The 12,152-nt window shown below is 36.1% G+C and overlaps 1 protein-coding gene across 1 annotated transcript; it reads right to left on the reverse strand.

The window, feature by feature from the left end:
• Window positions 1–367: 367 nt before the first annotated feature.
• On the reverse strand, window positions 368–4,085 carry LOC127117998 (MDIS1-interacting receptor like kinase 2). Its single transcript, XM_051048129.1, has 2 exons — window positions 1,355–4,085; window positions 368–1,191 (listed from the first exon to the last, which is right to left on the reverse strand). Exons 1-2 carry the CDS (start codon window positions 4,023–4,025, stop codon window positions 833–835), a joined length of 3,030 nt encoding a protein of 1,009 aa, XP_050904086.1. The 5' UTR covers window positions 4,026–4,085; the 3' UTR covers window positions 368–832.
• Between the last annotated feature and the right edge of the window lie 8,067 nt (window positions 4,086–12,152).

Below are 12,152 nucleotides of genomic sequence, written 5' to 3' on the forward strand. Positions count from 1 at the left end.
AAGATGTTACGATGAAAATTGCACAAAATAAATTTCAAAGCGTGTATTTACACTGAACTTTAAGTTCGATTCGACTCCACCAATTTAGTTAAATTGGATGCAAATGGGTAATCTGACGAATCTCGTTCAGGATACTTTGGAAATCTTAACATGAATCACAGATTCATATTAAGTATATCAATCAACGATATTTTACAGAATAAAGTTCTCTAATTTATTCTCGTGCATTAGAAAAATAAAAGAATGACTTAGCTATAACTTTTGATTCTTGAAAACATGTATTTTCGTGTATATTTTCAGTTTCCAAATTATCTCTATTTATAGATAAAATCGTGTCACTGGATAAAGAGAAACATCTTTTGAATCATTAGATATTTGCAACTCTTATATATTATTCCGTTCCGATTTTAATCCAAACATTACAATGAGAAATGAATCATAGAGCTTATAACAACTATTGTAACTAACTCAAAGGTTGATTCAGATTTTGAAAAATGAAAGAATAGAATCATAACACTTTAACAATTCTATCAACTGAGTGAACCAAATCTTCCTCATTCTAACATGGTTTCAGAAGATAATCATTCGGGATCCTCAGGTTTTCCTCCGCTGCAATGGTGGTAAAGGTCGACAAATATGGTCGTGTCGTGGCGCCTCAGCTGACTCAAATCCACTCTTAATAGTTATAACACAGAAGATATAAATCTTATTTTCTTAGGCAATTAATAGCTCAAAACTAGCCTACAGAAACTCACAAACACATTCTTAACAGCACAAAAAAAAAGCAAAGACAGAAGCTTGCAACACAAGTAAACCAAAGTTCATTAGTTCGCTAATTCAAAAGTTGGCCAAGTGTGATGATGCGGAATGTCTCCATTGAATGTAATTTTGGCCTCACAAACATGTTGTACGCTTGTTTCATACTTGGTCGAGAACGTGGATTTTCAGTCAAGCAAGCAAACGCCAATTTCGCAACCAAGATCACATCCTTAGCAATTGAATTTTCTGGAAGAGGAAGTCTTTGGTCTAATACATCTTTCAGTAGCAAACCATGAGCTATTGGTGCTTCAGATGATGAAAACAATGTCGAAACGAGATCCCCTGGATGCTTTCCCATTATTATTTCCAAACATAGCACTCCGAAACTAAACACATCACATTTCTCATTCACTGCATTCGTATATGCAAGCTCTGCAATAAAATAAAGGATACAAAGAGTTGAATTTGAAGTTTTTGATAAAATTACCGGTTAAACTAAGGACGCTTGAAGCAGTATATAAAAAAACGATACAAACTCGTGAGAGAATAATCCTTATCAAATAGTTCTTATTCGATTAAAAAAGAAGGGCCTAACCTGGCGCTGCATAACCATAAGTGCCTGCAAATGTTGTTGAGTTATGCGAATCAAGATTCAGAATCTTAGCTGTTCCAAAGTCTGAGATATAAGCTGCATAATCCAAATCTAAAAGAACATTTTTGCTCGATATGTCGCGATGAACAATAGGCGGAAAGCAACCATGATGCATATGATAAAGAGCATTTGTTACACCCTTAACAACATTCACTCTCTTTTTCCAATCAAACATTGTTACCTGTGTATCATTTCTCAACACATTATCCAAGCTCCCTCCTTCAAGGAACTCGTAAACCACAAAAGAGTGGCGCGTATGCGAGCAAAATCCATGTAACTTCACAATGTTACGATGTTTGATTTGTGTCAACGCTTTAACCTCGTTCGTAAAAGCATTGAAGTTATGCATTTCACTGTCAACTTCAGCATGAAGTTTTTTCACAGCAACAACTTGTCTTGAGGGTAAATTAGCCTTGTAAACCGAACCAGAACCACCTTCACCAATTAGATATTTCTCATCGAAATCCTCGGTTGCTTCAATGATATTTTCGTAAACCATTTTTCCATCATAACTCCATATGGAAAAGACATCTTGAGCTTGTTCTTGTTCTTCTCTTGTTTTCTTTTGAATTGTTCTTGCATTTTTCAAATGAATATACAAAGAACCACTAAACAAGAACACAAAAACAAATAGAATACTCAAAGTAACAAATAGTGACAATACCACACTTTTGTGTTTACCATTTATGCAGGGATCTAAGCCTGAAGCATTACCACACAAGCCTTTATTGTTTCTCAATGATTCAAACGGTGCGTTAAGAAATGCCTGATTGTTAGGAATCGAACCGTCTAATTTGTTATAAGATATGTCAACAATTGTCAAGCTTATCAAATACTCAAAATTAGATGGAACGATTCCATAGAGATTATTGTGAGAGAGGTTCAATGTGTTCAACCTTTGCAACTTTCCAAGTGATTCTGGTATTTCTCCGTTTAACGAATTTCCACCAAGATCAAGATTTTCAAGAGATTGCAACCTGTTAAATTCAAGTGGAATGGTTTCCATGAACTCATTATTGCTCAAATTCAGTTGAACTAATTTGAGAAGCTTTCCAATTTGCTTTGGAATTGAGCCACTTAGTTTATTTGCTGCAAGATTCAAGATGCTAAGTCCTTGCATGGATCCTATTTCTGCAGGAATCTTTCCAGAAAGTTCATTGTTACTCATGGAGAGTTGAAACAATGAAGTCAAGTTACAAAGCTCTTTAGGAATTTTTCCTGTTAGATGATTTGAAGAGAGTTGAAGCAACTGTAACCGAGATGCTTGACCGAATTCTGGAGGTATAGTACCAGATAACTTGTTATTCAAGATCGTTAGGCCAATTAGATTACGACTTTTCACCAAATTCGGCGAAATTTCTCCGTAAAACTGATTGTGACTCAAATCAATGAAGCTCAAATATGGATAAACACCAAAATCATGTGAAATATTTCCAACAAACATATTTTCCGCGAGGTTAAGTCTAAGAAGGGTCGAGCAATTCTTCAAGCTTCTTGGAACAAAACCACTGAAATGATTGTGATTAGCAGAAAAATTTCTCAGGGAACCACCAAGGCAAATTTCATGTGGAATTTGGCCAGTGAAATTATTTGAACTTAGCTGTAAACTTTGCAAATTGGTAATATTTTTCATTGATTCTGTAATGCTACCATTGAGTTTGTTATTGTAAAGTAATAGAAAGGTTAGTTTGGTCAAATTTCCAAATGTAGAAGGAATAGGACCAGAAAGATGATTTTGTGAAAAAGCAAGTCTTTCTAGATTGATCAAGTTTCCCATTGAAGAAGGAATTGATCCAGAAAGTTGGTTATCCGAAAATGACAATTCAATGAGGTTTGTCAAGTTTCCAATAGATGAAGGAATTGATCCATGAAGATGATTCTCACTAAGCTGAAGTGTCCTCAAATTCGCCAAGTTTCCTATGGAAAATGGAATTTGACCGGAAAAATTGTTCTTCAACAATTTGATAGTTCGAAGAGATGAGATTGCGCCTAACTCAATAGGAATCTGTCCAGAAAGAGAGTTTCCGTATAGAACAAGTTTTTCTAAGTTCTTCAAGTTTTTTAATGAAGGGATTTCGCCCGAGAGATAATTAGCTGATAAATCAAGGTCAACAAGATTCATCAACATTCCAACTGTTGAAGGAATGGAACCATTGAAAAGATTATGATTCATTTTTAGTTTAGAAATTTTTGACAAGTTACCAATTTGATGTGGAATATTTCCATGAAATGAGTTGTTACTTATATCCAAAGTTTGAAGCATAGGAAATGATGAGAAGTTGAGACTTGAAAGAGTACCTTTAAGACCAAAGTTTGTAACATTTATAACTGTCACAAATTTGGTTTTTTCATCACAAGTAATTCCTTCCCATTTGCAAGGACTTGAAAGGGTTGTCCAAGAAGATAATGAAGCTTGGCTTTGGATGTCAAGGTTGGTTTTCCAATTTAATAGTGCTAGTGCTTCTTCACTACCTTGATGTTGTGTAGCATTAGTGGAAGCAAAAGCAAAGGTAGAAAAAATGAAAATGCCATAAACTTGGATGGTAGAGAGACTTAAAAGTGAAGAGAAAAACATGATGAGAATGAAATGAAAAGATAGAAGTTTTGTGGACATTGTGTTTGAGGTATAGAGTGTTTTTCATAAGGTCTTAGGAATAAGTATACAAAAGATGTTTTGCATGCTTAGTTATGTTGTAGGAGTACCATTGCTATGGTCCTAAGTTTAAGTAGGGTCCTGTCATTTAATTTTTCTTGCTGGAATTAAAACATGTCTTTCTCACCTTTAATTTTATCTCTAGTGTGTCCTCATTGTTATTTTTTTAAAATGGTAAAAAGAAAATTACATAATAAAAATATACTCGAAGAATTTAGATGACAAGGTATTTTCTAATTTCACGTGTTATGGAGTTTAAGTTTAATGCTATTGAAAAATAGTGTGTTGTTAGATTTAATTTGTTTTTTTCATTTTATATGAATAATTTTAAGTTGGTGATGTATAACTTGGAAAGATGGACAAACTTATCTAAAGAGCTTCTGACTGAGCTCATAGAGAAGATCGTCACAAGTACATATGCAGATTTAAAACAAACAAATGGAGATAATAATGTAAACATATTAAAATAAAAATATGGACATCCCACAATACTTGTTGAAGATTACAACAAAAGATTGTGATCAAAAGTCCAAGGAAAAACAAGTGTCAATTGTTAGGGGTATCAAACAAAGTTCCCCTCTAAACTCGACTTGTCCAGTCAATTGCGTTGCAAATTTAGATTGACAATAGGATTGAAAAAAGTAATTTGACCAAAAATGGCATCCAACCCTTGTTGACTTGAAGTAAATAGATTGTCAAGAATGATCAGTTTCTCCTCATCATATCCCCACTCAAAGACGGTCTTCTGTCCAACAATGGTCTTCACCTATTCTCTTACCTCCTTCAGTTTCTTCTTTAGGGACTCTTGACTCTCCTGGAGCGAGGAAAACACATTTTCTTTATTAACAAAGGTCTTTTTAGCTTCCACCTTGACATCATTGAAAGTATTTTCCTCCTTTCTCAACTCGTCCCTACACTTATAAGTTTCCTTACAATTTTCCTCCAAGGTGTTAATTTTAGATCGGGCCTTCTCTTCCTTGACCTAAAATTCTTCGTTTATCCTAAGCATAGAACTAGGGGTGGCAAAACGGGCTCGGCCCGCTGGGCATGCCCGTTTTGCCCGCACTTTTGTGCGGGGCGGGCCAAGGATTTAGGCCCTCACCCTCAAATGTGTCCGCCCCGCCCCGCCCCGTTTTTTTCGCGGGCTTTTGCGGGCACGTGTATTGATATAAATTTTTGCATTTTTAGGCTTAAAGAGTGCAGTGCCCGCGGGCTTTCCCCGCCCCTCCCTCATTTTTTTGCGGGGCAGGTCTAAGTTTTAGGCCCGCATCCTCAACTATGATCGCCCCGCCCCGCCCCATTTTTTTGTGGGCTTTTGCGGGGCGGGCTTAAACAGGGCGGACATGCCCGTTTGCCACCCCCACATAGAACTAATCATATTTAAAGCCTTGACCAGATAAAAATACATTCCGTGAAGACCTATTGTTGGTTTGAAGCCCTTAAATTTATATAAGTCTTATGATATGTGTTAAGGATCATTCCAAGATTTTCTATGGAAGTCAAGAAGGACCTAGCAAACACATAGACAAGTTTTTCCTTTCTCATAACCATAAATAATGGCTCTTTTCCTAATTTTAAAAAAAAGGATTCAACTGAAGAAGGAAAAGGTGTTTCATTCGCAACTACCGAGAAGGGAATTTCCGTATCACCAAAAGTCAAATTCTCACAAAGATATCTAATTTCACCAATTTTTGCTCCAACTTAAGCCCGAGACATAATATGATATTTGATTTGATCTATATAAGGTATAAGATCTGTTAGAAGAAGAACAAAAATACTTCAAAACTTCAGCAGAGTAATAATAAACATGTGAAAGATAAGGGGATCGATAAACAGAACATCAAGCTCTTATCTTTTTTCTAATCCGTGGTCAAAACTAGTGGTTGAGTAGCCACATATCGGTCCCTCATTTCGTAAGTCTTATACTTATAATCACAAAAGGAGACATGTCTAAATCCACTAACATAATTCATAAGGTAAATAAGAATTTTCCTCTCATTTCAAGAAAGATCTAAGAATTTAAAGGTAAGGTGTGTTTTCCCTCAACCGTAAATATCATGGCTCCAACACATAGGAAACTCAAGATTGCATTCACATTTGAATATCCTTATCCAAAACCACATATATTAGAATGATCTTCAACTGTAAATGGATCCATCAGCATATAGCAGAATTAGAAATTCTTTAAAGATTCAGTAAGTGCGCCAAACAATTTGAGGGATCTATTTAAAATAAACCAAGTCAGAGGGAGAATACGAACCTTCCAACCAACTATGAAGATATGAAAAATATTCTTTAACAGAAACCTCTTGGTCCAGATAAACATAGATATTGAAAATATCACACAAATGCCCAACAATTAGGATGCGATTGTGAAGAACCCAAGACCAAATATCGAAGAACCTCTCAATCAAAAAGGGTGAAAGGAAAGAAAAGACCCATTTTTTCAAAAAACCGCATCAAACATGGGAAAAGTTAGATGAGGGAAATTTTGACATATTTTAGTAGTCAAATAGGGGTTAGTAATCTTCCAAGTACTAGAAGGACCCCATACTTCATTAACAACATCATAATTTTTCAATTCTATCAAATAAGAGTATACTGAAGGAATTCCTAAGTATGTATCATTTACCAATGGCAAGAAGGTGTATGCCTACTCATTTAGAACATGGTCGAGTGTGTATTTGATAACATGAAATATTTCACCTAGATACACAAAGAAAAGATGAGAAGCAAATGGAACAATCTCGCACACTCATCATCACTCCTAGAAAATTACCACCACACTACGATGGATATAGGCAATGAAATATAGATAATACGAAAAAAAAATGAACTTACTAATCGAAGGAGAAGTAAGTTAAGAATAATTTTAATACAGTTGTGGAAGATGACATGAGCGGCTTGAAGTGATAACAATAAATAGTTGAATGACATCAAAGAGGAAAGACTCGAAGAATTAACTCTATGAAGTATTTATACTCATAGGAAGAGGAAAAAATGGAGAAAACTCAAACTTTTTGAGTATAAAGTAATGGAAAATTGAACATCAACCAACTGATGAGGCACATGTGGCCAAAGGCATTGTCAAGGTCATGATGGCAAAGGTAGTTTATGGAAACTCATCATAAGGTACCTATGGATAACCCATCATGCTATTAACCCTAAATTGACATACTAAAAACGCCTTAAGATAAAGAGATCAAGGAGTCATACGAACCATTAAGAGAAAGGCTTAATGATACCTAAAAAATAAAGGGAGAAAATAGAGAGAAGATAAGGGAAACTCCACCGCAATCCTAACTACAATAAACTACAAGCCCAAACCCAACTCTATATGGTCGAGCATAGGGGTCAAGTGTTCTTACCTGGACCAAGGAAGGGGTGAAGTCGGCCTGTTAGTGTAATAATATATAGATTTTTAGGTCACATATGATTTAAGTTGATCTAGACCCTATAAGAAAAAAAATCATATACGCCAAAGAGGCTGAGATACATATAAGGATGATGTCAGACCAATGACGCCATAAAATTTCCACTAAGCAGAGGGTTCTAGGATTGTGAACAGGCATAGACTTGTTCTAAAAAAACTCGATCCAAGCTTTAAATGAAGGCAAAACCGTTTGGTCATAGAAGGATTCAAACCATGACATTTGACACTATAAACAGTCTTGATTAAAGCTAAAGGATAATAACCTACATAAACCTTCATGAGACTCTTATAAAAGGAACAACAAACACTAAGACAATGTACAAATTCTTGAAACCTAAATACTTCATTCCTTATCCTGATCAATTATTGACTTGAGCATTATAGTGTCTTCCAGGTACCACCCCCTGTAACACCTCAAAATTTGCCCTCCTCTCTTGGGACTAGCTTGACATATTGCATTGCATTTCTTAGGTCATTAGTCATTAGCATGTCGCATATCATGTGGCTACATTGAGCAAGTCATCCTCCTAAGTCTTGGTCAGAAGATAAAAGGTTGATGTATGCAAGCCTGAGGGTTTCATTGATTGAATTGATCATTAATCATCTGAGGATGTGTGGTACAAATTAGGGTTTCTTGATTCTCAAGGGGGTTGAGCTTCATCTTGGTTGCAAGGATACATCATCATCATCATGGTATTGATATCATCCAAGAGATTGATCAGATACTTTGGGATTAGGGTTTTGACCACTGGTCAACCCTAATCAGTTGAATCATCTGCATTGGGCCAGTCAGGGCTTGGCAAGAAGATGGGGTTTTCAATGGATATGGGGATCATCATGTGATTATATTGAGCTTATGGAAGCTAGGGTTTCATCATTGAGCCATTTCATCAGGAGTTTGAGGCTCAAGTTGATCAGTGCATAGCCAGATTCATCTATCAGCCAGAAAAGTCAGTTGTGGTCAACTGTGCCTAAGATGATGGATTTGGAGGTTGGATAGGGTTAGATACACTTCATTCATGTCTAAACAAGTTTCATTTGGCATTTCAAACATCAAGAATGAAGAAAATAAAGTCAGATGAAAAGTTTCCAAAAATAGCAGGTGACCTGTAATTGGAAACTGCCAAAAATGGAAAGTTTTTCACCTCAAAATTATGTGTCCAAAAATGCTTCAAATGAAATTTTGTTCAACATGGAAGTTGTAGATATTGCTCTCACCTTTCCAAAAAGTCCAAGAACATGAATTTCTCATGTGTGGTTGACAAATTATGATCAAATCATTTTCAGAAAATGTTGAAATTCAAAGTGGCATAACTTTTGAATGGAATGGCCAAATTGGGTGATCTTTCTTTGAGCAAACCACATTTGACATGTACTATCACATTGCATCATCACATTTCATTGAAAACCTTCACATAAAAAGGTCATTTTTTCAAGTGAACCATTTAAAAATTGGTGGGAAAAAAAGGTCAATTTCAAAAATACAAGGCATTTGCACACCAAACCAATTCCTACACATCATAAACATCAAATATGACTTGCTTGAACTGCATTGGCACTGTTACATTGGCTGAATTAGAAAAGGACAATTTGGCCAAAACACATGAAAATTGCACTTTGCTAATTCACTTGGATTTGCCTAATCTTGATTAGCAAGTTGATTAGCACATGGTATAAAGCATTAATCATAACAGAAAATGCATAATCACAATTCACTTTCTCAGATCTAACAGAAAACTCATCAAATTCTCTCAATTTTCTTCAAACTTTTTCACACTTTTTCCATCATTTTCATTGAAATTCATCATCTATCTTGCTTGTTTTTGTATGATCTATCGTCTACAGGCACTTGTGAAGAACTGTTAAGCAAGATCTTGGCAAAAACATTGAGGAATTGGAACTGTTGCATCCAATAACATCCATGGCAGTTTGAGGATTCTTGAATCTGGAGCGCGCTGGAGCTTAACTACTTGTTTCAATCACCTTCCTAAGCATCAAGCATCATCTGTTTTCAGCTTTTGGACCTTGAAACTCACGATTTCCAATCTGCATTGCTTCAAAGGTTAGAATTCGATTTCAACAATTGCTAAAATCATGATATGGTTCGTGTAGATCTAAGTTCATAGAGTAGCATGCAACTTGTAGAATTGATTTTCATTAAGAATTGAGTGAGAAATCTGGAATTAAAGCTTTGAGGTGAAAATTTCTTTTGATCGATTTGCTTAGCATGATGAGAATTAGATGAAAGCATGTGGATATTGTTGATGTACGTGATTAGACGAGTGCAGTGATATATGATTTGTCCATTTTCGTGCATGTTTGTTCTTGATGAATTTTCTGGAATGATGACTTGATGAACATGATGAAGAACGCATTCAGAAACGCGTTTGATCCATATTTCCTGGCCTTGTGTTTGAATTCCTGTTTCCCGTGGCTTCCAACCATTCACGTGTGGACACCGTGTAAAAATGAAACGCGGCGTTTCACTCTCGCTGCTTCTTATTTACAAAAGTGCCATTATCAGCATTTTAATTCATTATTTCATCTCCTTTTCAAATTTTATTTCATTTTGATCATCAATCTTCAAAAATTCATAACTCTTTCAATTTTGATCCAAATTTGATGAAATTTTTTGTGCCATTCTACTTGTGATGTGCTGGATTTTTTTGGTTATTTTTAATCATATTGTGCACGTGTGGAAAAATTAAATGCCTAGGGATTGTTTGAATGTGTATTTTGTGCACCATGCTCACCATTTTGATCATAAAATCTTGATGATTCATTAGAAATTCATGAAATCTTTTGTGCATGATCTAGACTCTTTCCTGGTGATTTTGGTGTATAGTTTGTAATTTTTGGATTCCTTGATTGAGAGTTATGACATGATCTTTGCATGTGTTACATTTTGTGCCATGCCATGCTTAGTGCAACTTCTGGATTTTTCTTACCATGCTTGTGGACCTTGGATTGAGCTGAATTTTTGCATGATTGAGCATATGGATCTTGAGAATACATGTGAATTTTTCTGGAATTTTTGAATCCATTTCCTATTTGATTGGGATTTTATTTGCTGTTTAGTCATTTGTTGACCATTTGTGAGACATGTTTCCATTTGATTTGTGAAATTCTGGTTATTAATTGGATGGATGTGAAATTTTGTGCAGTGATTGAAGACATTTTGAAGTACATCATGGTTTTAGTCCCATTCATTTATCATGTGTTGTCTCTGTTTTATGGTTGGTTGAAGTTGATGCTTGTTTTGATGCCATGTATGAGCTTGCTTGAATTTGTGCTGACTTTCTGAATTTCATTGACCTACTTCCCTTGATCCAAATGAGCTGAAATTTGGTATGATTGACATGTAATGGATGCTGTTTGATCATGAATTTTTTGAGGATTTATTGAAATGTTTTGATATTGATTTGATTGTGATCATTCTGTTTGGTCCTTTGAGGTTCCAATTTGCATGTTTGATGCCTTTTCCTTCATGAAATGATAATGATGAATGATATGAATGTGGAATCACTTGGGTTGGTTTCTTGATTGTTTGATTGTAATTTTGGATAATTTTCACTTGCTGTTTTGGATTTTTGATCTCATTTTGACCCTAGGCTTGCCCTAGTGGTCTTGGTTCTCATATTTGAGTTTGGCTTTTCAGGTTAAGAAGCAAATGCTTTAAGGAGATTAATGCAAGTTGATTGAGTTTGGTTGCTTGTTGTGAACTAACTTGTTTGTTTTGTAGGGTGCTTAGCTCACTTGCTTTGGGCTTGTGCTTTGCACATGTGATTGATTGTGTTGACTGTTGGTTCTTATGCTGTTTGTTTTGATTTTGTGATTGGTATACTGATTGTATTTGATTGATTTCAGGTACATTAGTTGCTAACAGTTCCCTTGAGAACTTGCTTGTGCTGCTGCTTGGTTGTATAAACCAATTGAGGTAGAATTTCTTTTCTCCATGTAGTCTGGAAGACCTGGCCTGTTACTTGGCCAGGCACCTGTCTGAAGTCCTCCTTAAGAGGCAATGCCTGTGATTGTTTATATTTGTCCCCAAGCAGGAAAAGACCTTTGTTAAGGCAATTGGCAGACACAAGAGGTGTGTAATCCACCTCCTACTAATCTGTTGAGTCGTCCCTTGGCTCACATTACATGTTGATGCCTTGTGGATCCTAACCCAAGATCCATGTACAGTTGTACAGTTGAGTCAGTGTCATAAGTGTAGAAGGGTTCCCACTTTCTGGACCCACACTTCCTTTGTCTGAAGCTCTCCCTGGCCAGGGATAAGAGCTGTGAGGCACACCCCTCACTCACCTTTCATCTGGCTTCACCCTGACTCTCAATGTCAGGGTTAAGAGCTAACATCACCCTGATACAGTTGACTTTCTTTGGCAGTCTAACCCTTGTTTGAGCCACCCCTGTTTGGATATAGTGTGTGCTATTTGTGATTGTTTGCTCTGTTTGCTTTGCCTGTTTAGGATTAGCTTGCTGCCAGTGCAAGTTAGGATAGAAACCATAACTTAGGGATGATATGCATGATAACATCTAGGCTCGAGTCCAGCTCCCTAGTAGTGTATCTCCCTCTGTATCTGGTTAGAATTTCTTTCCCGTCCAGGGGAACTACGTCGCCCTGATCCTCATACCAGATGAGGTACGTAGGC

The sequence above is a fragment of the Lathyrus oleraceus genome, chromosome 2 (genome assembly GCF_024323335.1).
Source record: "Lathyrus oleraceus cultivar Zhongwan6 chromosome 2, CAAS_Psat_ZW6_1.0, whole genome shotgun sequence".
Lineage (NCBI taxonomy): Eukaryota > Viridiplantae > Streptophyta > Magnoliopsida > Fabales > Fabaceae > Lathyrus > Lathyrus oleraceus.

Coding starts and splice junctions, on each gene's coding strand:
- LOC127117998 (XM_051048129.1), bottom strand. CDS start 4,025: ATGTCCACAAAACTTCTATCTTTTCATTTCATTCTCATCATGTTTTTC. Junction 1,192..1,354: donor TTATGGTTATGCAGCGCCAG/GTTAGGCCCTTC, acceptor ATTTTATTGCAG/AGCTTGCATATACGAATGCA.